The sequence below is a fragment of the Ipomoea nil genome, unplaced genomic scaffold (genome assembly GCF_001879475.1).
Source record: "Ipomoea nil cultivar Tokyo-kokei standard unplaced genomic scaffold, Asagao_1.1 scaffold1708, whole genome shotgun sequence".
Lineage (NCBI taxonomy): Eukaryota > Viridiplantae > Streptophyta > Magnoliopsida > Solanales > Convolvulaceae > Ipomoea > Ipomoea nil.
This window is the reverse complement of record NW_017618136.1, coordinates 130,650-146,384: the sequence shown is the minus strand read 5'-3', so window position 1 is coordinate 146,384 and position 15,735 is coordinate 130,650. Positions and strand designations below refer to the sequence as shown.

The 15,735-nt window shown below is 38.7% G+C and overlaps 3 protein-coding genes across 4 annotated transcripts; all 3 read right to left on the bottom strand.

Annotated features, from left to right (window-relative positions):
• Positions 1-990: 990 nt before the first annotated feature.
• On the bottom strand, positions 991-4,489 carry LOC109191641 (lysosomal beta glucosidase-like). The gene is made up of 8 exons (XM_019342256.1): positions 4,002-4,489; positions 3,518-3,608; positions 3,269-3,414; positions 2,756-2,999; positions 2,499-2,603; positions 2,150-2,332; positions 1,651-1,855; positions 991-1,483 (listed from the first exon to the last, which is right to left on the bottom strand). Exons 1-8 carry the CDS (start codon positions 4,433-4,435, stop codon positions 1,005-1,007), a joined length of 1,887 nt encoding a protein of 628 aa, XP_019197801.1. The 5' UTR covers positions 4,436-4,489; the 3' UTR covers positions 991-1,004.
• Positions 4,490-5,976: 1,487 nt separating this feature from the next.
• On the bottom strand, positions 5,977-9,500 carry LOC109191619 (beta-glucosidase BoGH3B-like). Its single transcript, XM_019342230.1, has 7 exons — positions 8,969-9,500; positions 8,234-8,324; positions 7,963-8,108; positions 7,617-7,860; positions 7,024-7,311; positions 6,743-6,944; positions 5,977-6,510 (listed from the first exon to the last, which is right to left on the bottom strand). The coding sequence occupies exons 1-7, from the start codon at positions 9,409-9,411 to the stop codon at positions 6,023-6,025; spliced, it is 1,902 nt and encodes a 633-aa protein (XP_019197775.1). The 5' UTR covers positions 9,412-9,500; the 3' UTR covers positions 5,977-6,022.
• An 877-nt stretch (positions 9,501-10,377) lies between these two features.
• LOC109191663 (beta-glucosidase BoGH3B-like) lies at positions 10,378-14,900 on the bottom strand. Of its 2 annotated transcripts, none has more exons than XM_019342287.1 (10): positions 14,794-14,900; positions 14,374-14,641; positions 13,524-13,728; positions 13,321-13,411; positions 13,100-13,242; positions 12,465-12,708; positions 12,263-12,367; positions 12,001-12,183; positions 11,545-11,749; positions 10,378-11,028 (listed from the first exon to the last, which is right to left on the bottom strand). In XM_019342287.1, exons 2-10 carry the CDS (start codon positions 14,612-14,614, stop codon positions 10,550-10,552), a joined length of 1,896 nt encoding a protein of 631 aa, XP_019197832.1. In that variant the 5' UTR covers positions 14,615-14,641; positions 14,794-14,900; the 3' UTR covers positions 10,378-10,549. The 2 variants fall into 2 exon arrangements, with proteins under 2 accessions (XP_019197832.1, XP_019197831.1); XM_019342286.1 differs by having other exon boundaries at positions 10,378-11,031; positions 11,548-11,749.
• Between the last annotated feature and the right edge of the window lie 835 nt (positions 14,901-15,735).

Here is a 15,735-nt window from a genome sequence, read left to right as displayed (position 1 = left end):
AATCTAGAACAAAAATGAAATTAACTCTATTTTTGTGCCATGGAAGCTGCTACTATTTGAAAATTCAAATTTACTACTCACAAAAAAATTCATAGGTAAATTACTAAAATTTATATTTATTTAATTTATCAAGGAATTTTCGTAGGTAAATATTAAAATTCTTACGTATTTAAGTTGTAATTATTTAATTCACACTTAAATATGTAGATTTTTTTTTCTTTTTTGGTAGTGTGCCTGGATTGGACATATGTACTATGGAGTTATGTATACCACAAGAACAAAAATGCATGAAGTGGTGGGAAGAATTAATGGTTTGATTTGATAGAAGACCACTTTTGACAGAAAAAGTAATTAGCACTATGAAGTAACAGTATGAAAGTTGAAATTTTGGGATGTATATATGAAAGCCCCTTGGATCCCACATTTAGTGGCAACAATAGATTTGAACGTCATATATAATACATCCCACATTGTTTCCCCATGGTAAAAACCTAAAGGAATTGAATTATCTAAAATCATTGTAGTCACATAAATTACGATTAAGATAGATGTTGATTTTTGTAACGTCTTTTTAATTAGCTCTCTCCGTCACTATTTGCCAAAAGGCTAATAATAACGGTAACGTCTCCCTGATTAGCTCTCTCCGTCACTATTTGCCAAAAGGCTAATAATAACTGATAACGTCTCCCTGATTAGCTCTCTCCGTCACTATTTGCCAAAAGGCTAATAATAACTGTAACGTCTCCTTAATTAGCTCTCATTATATTAATTCTTTCCTTTTAAGCGTATCACACATGTCTTGACTTTCTTATGGATATGATTATACAAACATCTTCAATCTCAATTAATAAGGATCTAAAGGACACCGATCCAACAATAATGAAAATTTGTATGTATCTCGTTTAGGGTATTGTTTAGAACCCAATTAAAAATAGCATAATTTGGGTCAATGCATGTAATATAATTGCATAAAACATGATAAAACTCTAAACCCTTAGTATAGCCTATACTTTAGTGGTGAGTCCAAACCCAAACGGAAAGAGAGGATCATAGTTGGGATCGCCGACGTTCATCGGCAGCTGGTCGACGTTCTTGAACCAAGTTCTCGGCAGCTTTCCGGTGAACGGAAAATCCCCGAACAGGACATCGGCGACGCCCTGTCCTTCGGAGCCGGGGAGCCACGCGGCCACCAGAGCATCAATCGACGCCAGATACGGCTCGATCACCAGCGGCCGGCCGGAGATGAGCACGACGACACACTTGACGGTTTGGCAAACGTTAGAGATGATGTTGAGGCCCGGGTCGGGTATGGTGAGGTTGAGGTTGTCGCCGAAGAACTCGGCGTAGGGACTCTCTCCGACCACCACGACGGCGTAGGAAAAATTGTTGGATTTCACGAACTCCACGTCGGGGTTTTCCTCGTACACCACTTCCGTTGTCTTCGGATCAACTGCTTGACTTATGCCCGTTAGAATGGTGGTCCCTGTAAACTCGATAACATTATCAATCAGCTTTTTGATAAATTCATTTTGTATGTAATCAGCTATCAACTAATAGTTAATTTACCAAACATTCTTTTACAATCTATCAACCAGTCAAACTTACTAACCCAATCAGCTAACAACTATTTACCAAACAGCACAGACATACCGGTAGTAATGTTGTTGCCAGGATAGCCTTGCCAAGTGATTGTCCAGCCACCACATTGATTGCCACTATTGTGAGCATGAGTTCCGGCAACCAATATTTTTGCTGCCTTTTTGGGTAGAGGAAGTAAAGGGTCATTGGAGTTTTGGCCATTTTTCAACAAAACAAGTGATTTCCTCACTGCTTCTCTTGCCAACTCTTTATGGGCCTAATAATCACAATCAGATTACCATCACATAACATTAAACTCAGCTCGATAACTAACATTATCAAAATCTATGGAATATAATAAGTCCATAATCAGGTGCGAACTAACCTTAATATGCAAGCTTGTAAACTTATAAAGGATCGCACCCGGATGCATAAGGTATGTCTGGGAGTTGTAGCAGTACAATCATATAGTAGTTGTGGTGCAATCTTTTAGGTAGGTTTCCAGATTAAGGTTGATTTTCACCTGATTATGATTATATTTATATATATATGGTATATGTGAATTGCTGACCTGGCTTCCTAGATGATGTGCAAGGGTATTATCAGCCAAAGGATTTTCAAAGAGACCCATAGTAAATTTGACTCTCAATATTCTCTTAACGGCGTCGTCTATCCGACTTGTGGGAATGAAGTTGTTTTTCACCAAGTAGGTTAAAGTGCTTATGAATTCAGTGTGGTTATATGGCACCATCACCTGCATATATGAACAAAAGTTATTCTAAAAAAAAAACATTTTTAATTTCATCATGACTCAACTGTATTAGTTGCATCATAATTATACCGTCAACTACATACTTGTTAGTCGTAAAACCAAAAATTGAATATACACACAAAGAATATAAAGCAAGGTAGCTACAAACCATGTCAATGCCAGCTTCTATGCTTTTCAAAACCGAGTAGGTGTAGTTTGAGTGTTCTGGGTACGTGATTTTATCTATACCCATATAATCTGAAATTACAAAACCCTGAAAAAAAAATTATAACATAAGTATTCATTTATTTAATTTGCGAAAAAAATTCACAGTTGTTATTTGAAGGTGTTTTCGGAATGGAAGCCCTCATTTCTTTTGTGAAAGTGTGCAAGTAAATAAAAATAAAATAATGAGAATGGGCATACCCTAAACTTAAGAAGGCCTTTGAGGAATTCAGTGATGAGATAACGATTGGCATGCATCTTGACGCCGTTAAAGCTGGAGTATGAGACCATGACGGTGGAGACACCCTTGACGATGGATGGGAGGTATCCGGGCATGTGAATATGCGTGAGGTCAGGCCAGTTGATAACGGTGTTGTTTTGGTCGATTCCTTTTGTTGTTCCCCCATCTCCTACAAAGTGCTTTGCACAAGCTGCTACTTTTGTCCTACAAAAACATTATTGGATGTTTGGTAAATACTAAATAGCTGTTAGCTAACTGTGTTAGTAGGATTGACAAGTTGACAGCATTAGCTGATTGTAGAAAGATATTTAATAAATTAGCTAATAGATGATTACTAATCGAAAAAACTGTTTTGAGCAGCTTTTTGAATTTTATTGTGGTCTGTTCTAGTTTCAGACCATTTTTTTCCTATATTCTAAATATTTCACCATTGATATATGAGAGGTAAAATTGAGTGGTTTTGAAGAACTTACTTGCCACCAACATAAGGAATGCCTTTGGGGTGATTAGCAGGGATGTCTCCCTGCAAACCAGGTATGATCTCAGTCATACTCTTCACAATCTCTACATCTTCACTATAACTTTCATAACACCTTCCCCACCTTGGATCTCTGCAAACCTGATATATTAACATACATTTAACATTAATATTATTCATATTTTTTTCAACCATTTTAATTGGCAGAATAAATCATAGAAAAAAGAAGGAATTATATTCTTACAGCAATGCAGGGAGCAAAAACATAAGGAATGCCTGTAGCTCTAGCCTCAAGAGCTGTAGCTGCCCCAATTCTCTTCACTAGATCTGCATCTCTGCAATATATTAGGGTATGGGGTTAGTGCTATCATTCCTAGCCCTAATTTTTTTTATTTTTATTTTTTTAGTATTACAAAATCACTTCATATCACTAGACCACAACATCATTGGTGCTCGATCTTAAATATTTATTAATTTAAAACATTTATGCCATAAATATCTACCTAGCTTATTTCACTATTTATAAGGATGATACATATTTTTTTTTTTGTGATGACCAGGGAAAACCACACAATTATGTACTGGTAAATCCCAGTTTGCAAAGGAACACAAGGAAATAAACTATCCTATGTTGTCCAAAAAGATGAATATGTCACTGAAAAAATTAAAGTATGATTACCAAGCCAATAACCCGATAACTACAATATAAATATTATGAAAATTTATACCTTGTAGCTCCAAGTCCAACATTATGGGGAAAAATGGTGGCCTTGTAGACAGTGTTGTGGCCATGAACTGCATCAATCCCATAGATCATCGGAATCCCAAGCCTACTAGACAACGACGCATTCTGAAACCCATTCACCATCTCCACCCAGTCCGCCGCCGTGGCGTTCGGCCGCGGCACGCTTCCGCCGCCGCTCAACACGCTGCCGATGGAGTAATCTCTGAGAACCGCCGCCGTCAAATTCTGGCGCTCCAGCTGCGCCATCTGCCCGATCTTTTCCTCCAGAGTCATTCGCCCCATCAGGTCCCTAATCCGACTACTTATCTTCCTCGAGGGGTCCTTGTAAGTCATGTATTCCGATTCTGCCCCCACGGCCATGCATGCACACAACATTAATAGCCCCAGTAATGGGACTGAAAGCCTTGGAATTTTCATGGTTCTCGAGGGTAGTTTCGGTCCAGTGGAGTTTTGAGTTAGAAAATTTGCAGAAAAGAAGAGAGGGAGAAGAAGAAAAGGAAGGCTGCACAAGAGAACCTAGGAAATAATATTGTGATATATATATTGTAATATTTGGTACGTTGGAAAAAGTATAAATTTAGTAATTATAAATAATTACTATTTTAGGCGATCATAATCTACTTTAATTAATTTGATCCGTTACCTGAAACAGCTGGATTATTATCTTTTCATGCCATGCCAACGCATGTCCAATCATATTACCAAACTAACCTAATCTTACTTGCACGAGTTTAGCTGACTAATTTATTTGGCAGTATTTGAAAGAAAAGACGACGAATGTTTGAATTTTGGCAGTGCGTGATAGGGTAAGATTATATCCAAAATGGATAGATCCCTTATCCGTATTTAAAAGGAGAGATGGAGATTTGAATAATTTTGACAGCGCGTGATAGTGTAAGATTTTATCCAAAGTGAATAGATCCCTTGTTCGCACCAACATTTGACCCTGATTATTGAGTTTCGGGCTCAAACAAATGAACTACATGGTAGTTGGATAAGGACACAATAATTAAAGAGTATAAAATTTCGCCAAATTAGAAAGAATTTCCATATTTATAGGAGTCATAAATATACTCCGTAATAATGTCCCTTTCCTACGAGTTATTATTGTACGGAGTATCATACTATCATGCATATTGTTTTGTATTTTTTTTTAAGTTAATTATTTTTTGTATATTTAATTATGAATAATATTGTTTTTCTTGTTTTGTTTTGAGGGGTGTTTTTCTTGTCTTTGATTTTACCTAGTAGTGTTGACTTACTGCCGTGACAATAATAAATTCTTTTTCTTTTTAAAGCAATATTATTATTGAGAAACATCATAAGACAACATAAAGAAAGCCAAAAGAGTGTCATGCCACTCCCTATAATTACATATTAAATTAAAATTGCTTCTCTAGGGGAAGACATGATTCGTAGATCGCTTAACAAAAGCAAAATTCGTATTGACAAAATCAACAACGTAACAACTAAAGTTTTAATATTCTCAAGCAATCATCAATCCAAACGAAGAATTCATTGGTTAGTGTGAATTAGCAACTTTTCTTATTCATTAGTTCTTAAGAATGAACTGACCCCACCAGTCATACGTTAAAAATGAATCTTTTTATTATTCATAATACAAATAGAATCAATCAAACATTGAAACATAATGAGATAAATATTAAGAGAATGTAGCATTATTACTCTTTAAATATTGCATAATTTACAAAAACACTAGAACCTTGGTCATATGTTGGAACCTTGTTATAATATTTCTTCTTTGTAAGTTATTTTTTTTTTTAGTTCGCAATTTGCAAATTAATGTTAGTTTTCACCGGATTAAAAAAATACATATATATATATATATATATATAAAGCTAGTTCATAGTTTCTACTTGATAGAAGATTATGGGAAAAATATATTTCAATAAGGACAAAAAAATCCATAAACTTGGAAATTACGATATTACCCTTAGGTAAATTGTAACAATTAAATAAAAGGAAAATGCAATTTCAATTCCCCTAATGTCTACTACCCTTGGTGGTGAGCCCAAACCCAAAGGGGAAGAGTGGGTCATAGTGACGATCTCCGACGTTCATCGGAAGCTGATCGACGGTCTTGAACCACGTCCGCGACAACTTTCCGGTGAACGGGTAGTCGCCGAACAGGACATCCGCCACGCCTTGGCCTTCGCTGCCGGGGAGCCACGCCGCCACCAGGGCGTCCATGGACGGGAGATGGGGTTCCAAGACGAGTGGTCGGCCGGAGACGAGCACGACGACGCACTTGACGCCGGCGGCGCAGACGTTCTTGATTGTGTCGAGGCCGGCCGCCGGGATGGTCAAGTTCAGGTCGTCGCCGAAGTATTCGCTGTAGGGCTTCTCTCCGACAACGACAATGGCGTAGGCGAAGTCGTTGGATTTCATGAACTCCTTGTTGGCGCTCTCGTTGTACACTATTTGTGTTGCTGGATCAACCGCGTTCGCAATTCCACTCAAGATCGTAGTTCCTTCAAGAACAAAAAGAAACAAAAACTAAATCAACAATTCATAATAATTAATGTGCAATCCAACTATCAGCTTAGGCTTTTAGTTGAGATGGAGCACATGCTTCAATTTGCTTGGAACCCACCACGTGAGGGTGCGTGAGCTATTAATGTGCAATCCGACTATCAACTTAGTCTTTTAGTTGAGATGGAGCACATGCTTCAATTCAAAAAATGTTAAGGTTTTGATGTTTACCAGCAGTTATGTAGCCACTGAGACCTTTCCAAGTTATTGTCCAACCACCACACTGATAACCAAGGTTGTTGGCATGGGTTCCAGCGACCAAGATTCTTGATGCATTCTTGGGGAGAGGGAGCAAAGGTTGCTTTTCATCTTTCCCATTTTTCAACAAAACAAGTGATTTCCTCACTGCTTCCCTTGCCAAATCTCTATGAGCCTATGCAAGATTGATAAGCCCAATTGAGCGACCCTAGCCTAATCTTTGTTTATAACACAGAGAATATCAATATATATACCTGGCATCCAAGATAGTGGGCTAGAGAATAATCAGCGAAAGGGTTCTCGAAGAGGCCCATAGTGAACTTGACTCTCAAGATTCTAGTGACAGCGTCATCAATCCGGCTCATTGGGATGAACCTGTTCTTCACCAATGACAATGCAGTGCTAATAAACCTACTGTAGTTGTTAGGCACCATAACCATGTCAATCCCAGCGTTAATGCTTTCTAACACCGAGTAAGTGTAGTTGGAATCTTCTTTCACCGTGATTCTATCTATACCCAACCAATCCGAAATCACAAACCCCTACACAAAAACACCAAAACAATTATCACCTGTTCCTTAAAATAGTTAATCTATCAACTTATTTGACCACTATTAGTTGTAATCAGCTAACAATAACAGCTAATTTATCAAACACTTTTCTACAATCAGCTAATGCTATTAACTAGTCAAACTCACTAACTCAATCAGCTAACAGTCATTTACCAAATACCGCTTATATATTACACAGAAACAAGATTTACATATAGAAACCAAGGAAAATGGAGAATCTAAGGTAAGATTAGGGTCAGATTCTGATACCAAATTGAAGTATGTTTGGGGTTTACCCGGAAACGGAGATGGCCTTTGAGGAAGTCGGTGAGGAGATGGCGGTTGGCGTGCATCTTGACGCCGTTAACGCTGGAGTAAGAAGCCATGACGGTGGAGACGCCCTTGATGATGGAAGGTGGGTATGGTGGCATGTGAATGCTCATCAGCCCATGCCAATCCGTCACGGTGTTGTTTTCGTCCATACCCTTTGTTGTTCCGCCGTCTGCTACGTAGTGCTTTGCACAAGCTGCAACCTTTGTCCTAGGTATTATATTATTGCAAATAATTAATCCTTAAACAAAATGTGGATGAATTGAAATTTGAGATTTCAACTTAAGGTTCATAAAATATTTTTGGACTTACTTGCCACCGACATAAGGAACACCCCTAGAAAAATTGTTGGGGACGTCGCCTTGTAAACCAGGTATAATCTCTGTCATGGATTTCACAATTTCTACATCTTCACTGTAGCTCTCGTAGCACCTTCCCCATCTTGGATCTCTGCAAACCTGCATATATGTATATATTTTTGTTGTTCCTCAAACATGTAATTTCATCAATTAAGTTGTCCCATGAAACATAGGAAAAATCGAAAAAGACAAGTAGACAACATAATATAATATATATAGTATACCGCAAGACATGGAGCAAAAGCGTAATTGACGCCTGTAGCTCTAGTTTCAAGAGCAGTTGCTGCACCAATCCTCTTCACTAGCTTTGGATCTCTGCAATGTGTTAAGATATATGGTTAGCTTTAAAACTTTCGGATTGTTGAAGATAATGCACAAAAATCATATATTACACCCACGGGCCCACCTCTTTCAAATATATTGTGAACATATTTAGTATATAAATTGTGTTTTTAAGTTTTGAGGATTTGTAAATATAATACAGGATCATCGCAAATTGTAAATTTTTAAAAAGTAAATTGTGTATTTTTTGGATTCAGGTCCACCTTGCAAGGTGAACTCAAGTCCACAGAATAATTTGTGGAAATGAGCAAATTATACCATGGACCAGGATCTACCTTACATTGTAGACCCTAATTAAAAAATAACATTCAGATTCTGTATTTACAGTGACACATTTTGTGCATGTCGTTGATAGTTTCTATACCTATAGCTATCATATTATGTAACTTTTAAATTCTATATACACATTCTGTATCTGCAGTTGATAGTTTTTGTACTTGTAGCTATCATATTATGTGTTAGCAATTATCAAGTTATTTATTTACATATATATTAACTGTAGATACAAAATGTGTTTACTGAAAGTGTAAAAATTTTGTATCAAATTCACAAAGCAATATGAACCCGATTTATGGTGTAACAATTGTGGGAAATGTGGGTTGGCTTAATTAGCATACCTTGTAGCTCCAAGGCCAATGTTGTGAGGAAAAATGGTGGCCTTGAAGACATTGTTATTGCCATGAACTGCATCAATGCCATAAATGATGGGAATCCCAAGCCTACTATTAACAGCCCCACTTTGAAACCGGTTTACCATGTTCACCCAGTCGTACGGCGTCGCTTCCGGCCGAGGCCACCCGCCGCCGCCGCTCAATACGCTGCCGAGACCGTAATCTAGGACGATCACCGCCGTCAGATTCTCCTGGTCAATCTGCGTCATCTGTCCGATCTTCTCCGCCAACGTCATCCGCCCCATCAGGTCCCTGATCCGACTTGTCATGCTCCGGTTTGGATCCTTGTAAACCATGTATTCCGATTCTGCCCTCGCCGCCATGCACGCAAACACCACCAATAACAGTCCCACCAAGGGGACTGCAGTAGTGGTTCTTGAAACCTTCATGGGTAAGATGGTAAATTCACTTCCCTCAGGTACTACACACACTGCATAAGGGTACAACAAGTTCTTTTTTTTTTTTTTTTTTTTTGGAGAATAAACAATAAGTTCTTTTTAATTATTCGAATTGAAGAAGCAAATTAAGAATGAAGGGTAAGTGTTTAGAGAGATCGACAATACCCTTTTATAGGTTAAGGACAAAGACAAATTCTTTGCTCAAACTAACTTCTCTTCCCTAAGTTTAGGATCACTAATCGGACAAAACCTTAGCTTTGTCTATTTGGCAAGGTTGTTGATCTTGAGATCTTGACATTTTTATATTTATTTATTGAAAGAAAAATACAAAATTTCATTCTAGCTTGTATTTATACTAAATAATTAATAATATAATAGTTACTGATTCTTTGATTTACGAAAAAAATTAAATCTACAATTATTAAAAGTGTGTTTTGGATGGAATTCGACTTCTGATCCTATCTAGTAGAGGACTACAAGATCAAGGTAAACTATCTTAGATTGTCCATATATAACTGATCAGCTGAAATTAAGAAAGTCAATATACACAATGAGCTGAATTTGAAACATATTACCAGCTTGTTTGTAGTTGTTTAAAAAATGCAATGAATATTAATGGTCACATCTTTACCATCAAATAATGCAACAAGAATCTTGATACAAAAAATTAAATAACGTGAACTACTTATAAACAAATTGTATCGTACAATATCAAATTATGTATGTTAGTCCTTTTTATTGGATGTAACTAAATAACGAAATTATCAATTACCAAATTACATATGAAACACAAAAGATTGACATTAAATATGGATTTTATGTCATACAACACAAAGACAAGGATTATTGAAGTATCCAAAGATCACATTTTTATACGATTATACTCCGGTGGATTGAATTATATTATTAGTAATTATAAACATCTGGAATAATTAGATAACATAATTAAAAAGTCAAAAAACACAAACAAAACAAATTTAATACGGAGTAAAATTGATTGAACTTTCAGACAACATGCATAAATCGTGGGATCTTGTCTGGAACATTCAAATTGTCTTGTCTGTTCTGTTCAACAATGGCATCATATCAGTGAATCCTGATAACAACCTTAAATTTTCATGGCTTCAATTCACAGAGGCTTAGTTGTGAGTCCAAATCCGAAGGGGAACAAGGGATCGTAATGGCTATCTCCGACGTTCATGGGGAGCTGATCCACCGACCGGAACCAAGTGCGAGCCAGCTTGCCGGTGAAGCCGTAGTCGCCGAACAGCACGTCGGCGACGCCCTGCCCTTCCGTTCCCGGCAGCCAAGCGGCCACAAGGGCGTCCATTTTGGCCACGTAGGGCTCTATCACGACTGGGCGGCCGGAAACCACCACCACCACGCATTTCACCGCCCCGCAGACGCTGTTTATCGCGCTGCCGCCGGTTCCGGCTATGGTGAGGTTGCCGCTGTCGCCGAACATCTCCGCGTACGTCACCTCGCCGACGACAACTATGGCGTAGGAGAAACCGCCGGATTTCACGAATTCCGCGTCGGGATTCTCCTGGAACACCACTTGTGTTGAAGGATCAACGGTTTTCTTCACAGCAGTTAAAATGGTGGTTCCTGTCAATATTCATCTTTAGTTTCAAAACACATTTTAATGAAAATAAACAAAAATATTCAAAATTGGGATCAAAAAGTGCATAGATGCTCTTGGGACCAAATTTCAGACAAGTAATTTATGTTGAAAAACAAAATTAACATTTTTGATTACTTCAAAGTAGGGTTGCAGTAGGGGCTAGGTCCTAATTTGGCGGTAGAATAACCTAACACTTAGACGGCTAACTATATGTCATATTATATTTATATACGAGTCGGCTAAGTTAACTCTGCTAACTCGATCGAATTGGACGATTTAACTCGGCTTGAATTCGGTCGAGTTAGGCACCTAGGCAATTCGGTTGAGTTAGGCACCTAGGCTGCCTAGGGGAAAATCACCACGGCCTAGGGGCGGTTAGGCCGATTTTTGCAACAGTGCTGCTAGGAGGAGAATAGAAGTAATAAAAATGACAATTTTACCCTTTAAGATAAGATACCAGGAATCGAAAATTAGGTGGAAGGAATTCAGTTGGAACATACCCACAGTGAGATCATTGCCTGCAACACCTTGCCATTCAATAGTCCAGCCACCACATTGGAACCCCAAGTTGTCTGCATGAGTTCCAGCCACAAGAATCTTTGCTGTTTTTTTAGGGAGTGGCAGCAATGGATAATGGGCATTCTTCCCATTCTTCAGAAGCACAAGAGATTTCCTCACAGCTTCTCTAGCCAACTCTCTATGTTCCTGCAAGAAACAATGCACCCAATAAACACTTAAATACACAACTCATTGTTTCTTGAATCACAAAGGAAACCCGCAAAACCACTGCTCGAGTGTGTGCACTGGGTAAACCCCGCCATGTGACCCTAACCGGTAAAGGATCAGAAAAGAAGGTAAACCAACTTAAGTTTCTCATAACTGACTTGCTCAAACTAAGGCCAATAGGCCACAAAACTCATTGTTTGAATGCCAATAGGCCAATTGGCATTATTTACCTGGCTTCCCAGTTGATTTGCCAAGCTGAGATCTGCCAATGGGTTCTCGAAAAGTCCCATCACGAATTTAACCCTCAGTATCCTCTTCACAGCGTCGTTGATCCTGCTCATAGGGATAACGTTCTTCTTCACTAGCTCTGTCAAACTGCTAAGATATTCTGCATAGTTCTCTGGGACCATGATCTGTCAAAAGAACACATTTTTCAGAATGTTGTTATGCAAAACGTCTTATATAAGTTATGTTAACCCCTCCTTGGCTTACCATATCAATCCCCGCGAGAATTCCTGCCTGGACTGAATAAGTGTAGTTAGCGTGAGGCGGGTTAGTAATCCTGTCAATCCCCTGCCAATCCGAGATGACAAACCCCTGCAAAATCCACAAGAATTGCAGCAGTTTCAGACTTTCTGATATAACGGATATAGTTTTTAGGTAATGGAGTCGTTTATCGAATTATCGCCCTTACCCTGAACTTGAGCTTGTTCTTGAGGAAGCCAGTTACGAGGTTGCCATTAGCATGCATCTTTTCGCCATTCACACTTGAGTAAGATACCATAACAGTGGCGACGCCCTTCTTGATTGAATCATAGTATGCAGGCATATGAATGCTGAACAGGTCCTTTATGTCGATCACCGTGTTGCTCTCATCAACGCCCTTAACCGTCCCACCATCCCCCACGAAATGCTTCGCGCAGGCAGCAACTTTCGTCCTTTACATACAAAGATATATACAAGAAACAAGATCAACCCGGGTGGTGGTTCCCAAATTTAAGGCCAAATCACACAAACTTGGAAGAAGCAAATGTCAAGTATATGTGCCAATGATCTTGTGGTCGAGTGGCACGCTCTCCCATATGGGAGGTTGTGGGTTTGAGCCTCAGTGGAGACGATATTGACTCTTTGTGCTTCAGTAGGTTGAGAAAGTAGTTATGAACAGATATTACATTGTAACAGAGTCAGTAGTATTCAAAAAAAAATGTCAAGTATATGTAGTGAACTATTGACAATTATATGCATTTCTTGCGAGAATGAAGTGTGTGGATACACAACAAACGAAACGTTTAATAGGCGTAAATGGGAGAGAAGATTAGAGGAGCATACTTTCCAGCAACGAAGGGAACAGAGCGGGATTTGGGTGGGAGGTCGCCTTGTAAACCAGGAATGATTTCTGTCATCATCTGCACAATCTTGTGGTCTTCGCTGTAGCTTTCGTAGCAACGCCCCCATCTCGGGTCTCGACAAACCTAGATCGAAACAATAATCAGATACCAAACAACCTTAAAGCGGGAATGTGTGGGGAACATGATGTTTCATCGACTTACTGCAATGCAAGGAGCAAAAGCGTAAGGGATGCCAGTGGCTCTGATTTCAAGTGCAGTTGCAGCTCCAATCCTCTTCACAAGTTCTGGATCCCTGGCATAATGTCAAAAAACCGCTAAGAACAAGCCACCAATGAAGCAGAACTATGTTGATCTAATACAAACAAGAACGAGAAAGAAAGTAAACACGCTTGTAATGTACTTGCCTGGTGACGCCTAGCCCGATATTGTGAGGAAAAATGGTGGCCTTGTAGACGTTGTTGTGGCCATGAACTGCATCAATGCCATAGATCATAGGAATCCCTAGGCGGGTTGAAAGTGCCCCCTTCTGAATCTCGTTCACCATATTAACCCAATCTTGAACAGAGGCCTTAGGTGCAGGCACACTTCCTCCACCACTCAATACACTCCCTGTCACAATCAAAGCACAATTCAACTCACTACCAACTCAACAACAATTGAGGCATCCAAGGGCATTCGGGGTCAATATATAAGGCTCGGGTCAATCCTACACTTGTAAACTAGCTTTGTAAAGTAGTTAGGGCCTCGTGGGTTGGGGATGACTGATGAGGCAAACCTACACTTACGAGCTAGCTTTGGCGGTGGAACTAAGTTTGGGTTCATATCATCAAGTAAAGCAACAACAATAGTACATTCTTCTCTTTCATTTTCTTCGTTTTGGATGATGAGGAAACCCGCAACCAATACACGAGGGCAGGCACGGGGTAAACTCGCCTTGTGACCCTAGCTGGTAAAAGACCACAATGTGGGTAAACCAGACCTGATTTCTGGTTTACCTGACCAACTCAAACCAAGAAGGTCAATAGACGGCTTGGGAGTCCTACCAACTTGGCTAGGTGCCTAGGTTTGCCCTTCTCTTTCACTTTCTTATTTTCCATGTTCATACCTAGATTTCTAGCAAGGTTCCATGTTTACCTAGGAAACACTACAAGAACACAAACCCTATGTTCTTGACATTCAAAACCAAAACATTTGCAAGTAATAAACATGTAAATCTAAACATCAACACAACATCACATTGGTGAAAATGCATACCTATGAAGTACTGCTTCATAACATCAGCACTGGCAACTTTCCTCTCAATCTGAGTCATCTGCCCAATCTTCTCCTCAAGACTCATCCTCTTCATTAAATCCTTGATTCTAGCTCCCAGTGGCTGCTTGGGATCCTTGTACTTCAAGTACTCACCTTCTGCCATGGCTGCCATTAAGCACAAAACCAGCAGCCCAAAACCCACCAAGGGTCTTGCAGATCTCCCCATTTTAGCCACCCCCATTCAACTTCTGCTCTCCTTCTCCCCCAACTACACACCATTACAGATGAACCAGTTGTCATTATGCATACATATACTCATATACTCATATACATACATACATATATAGCAAAGAATAAAAATGTAATCTTGGTTGAACCCAGAAATGAAGGGAAAGATGAATTCTTGAACTGTTTTTTTACCTGCCTGTAGACTATAGAGGAAGCTCAAATCTTGGAGGGGATATCTGTCAATGGCAATGATACACCAAACAAATTGAGTGATGTTTACTCTGCCTATACATACATATTTATATTGGATATTGAGTGGGGTTAGTACCGTTTGCTACTTAAACAAATGAGATTAAAGAAATATAATTTGAATGAGAGGAATCTGTCCGTTAGTATGCATTATTTCCACCCATCCATCCGTTGGGAACGTTTCCCAATGAATTTTCTGACATTAGAGATGGTGGGTAGAAAATCAATTTAATAAATTTTTAGGCAATTAGATATGAGTAATTTATGTTAGATTTATTTTCTTATGATTCTTTGTCAGCTAAAGTTATTAGACGGAATCTTTTAATAACCGTTACAATTTTTTATGTAAATCAAAAGATAAATATTTTTTGGACTGATCGGAGAGAATACCCAACAAATTAAGTTCTCATAATGGGTATTTTTTTTAGTGTGGACGCGGAGAACATTATTCTCAAGAATATGTTCGAAACTATATGGAATCCTTTTCAGGTCAATTAATATATAAAGAAATAAAAAGTGACAATGACTTTTTTTTTTTTTTTGACTTATAAATCGGACCAAATTTTTTTTTCATCTAGATGTGGCGTGTAGAGAAGGGTGGGGTTCAAATCTTATGAAGATGTCAATTCCAATAGTTGCGCTGGATTCAACCTTCTGCTCATTCCATCATATTCCTTCCCCACCATTTTTGATATGTTTGAAACATTAGGGGGAGGGGGGGGGGGGGGTCACTATAGCTATTTTTGAACATTGAAAAAAATCTATGAATTTTTTTATTTTTTTTTTGGTCAATGATAGATTGTTTATCAAAATTTGATTAATGCAAGAAGTTTTTAATCAATTACAGCTTCATCACGAACTCTTCGGACCGCTCAAGCTAAAGCA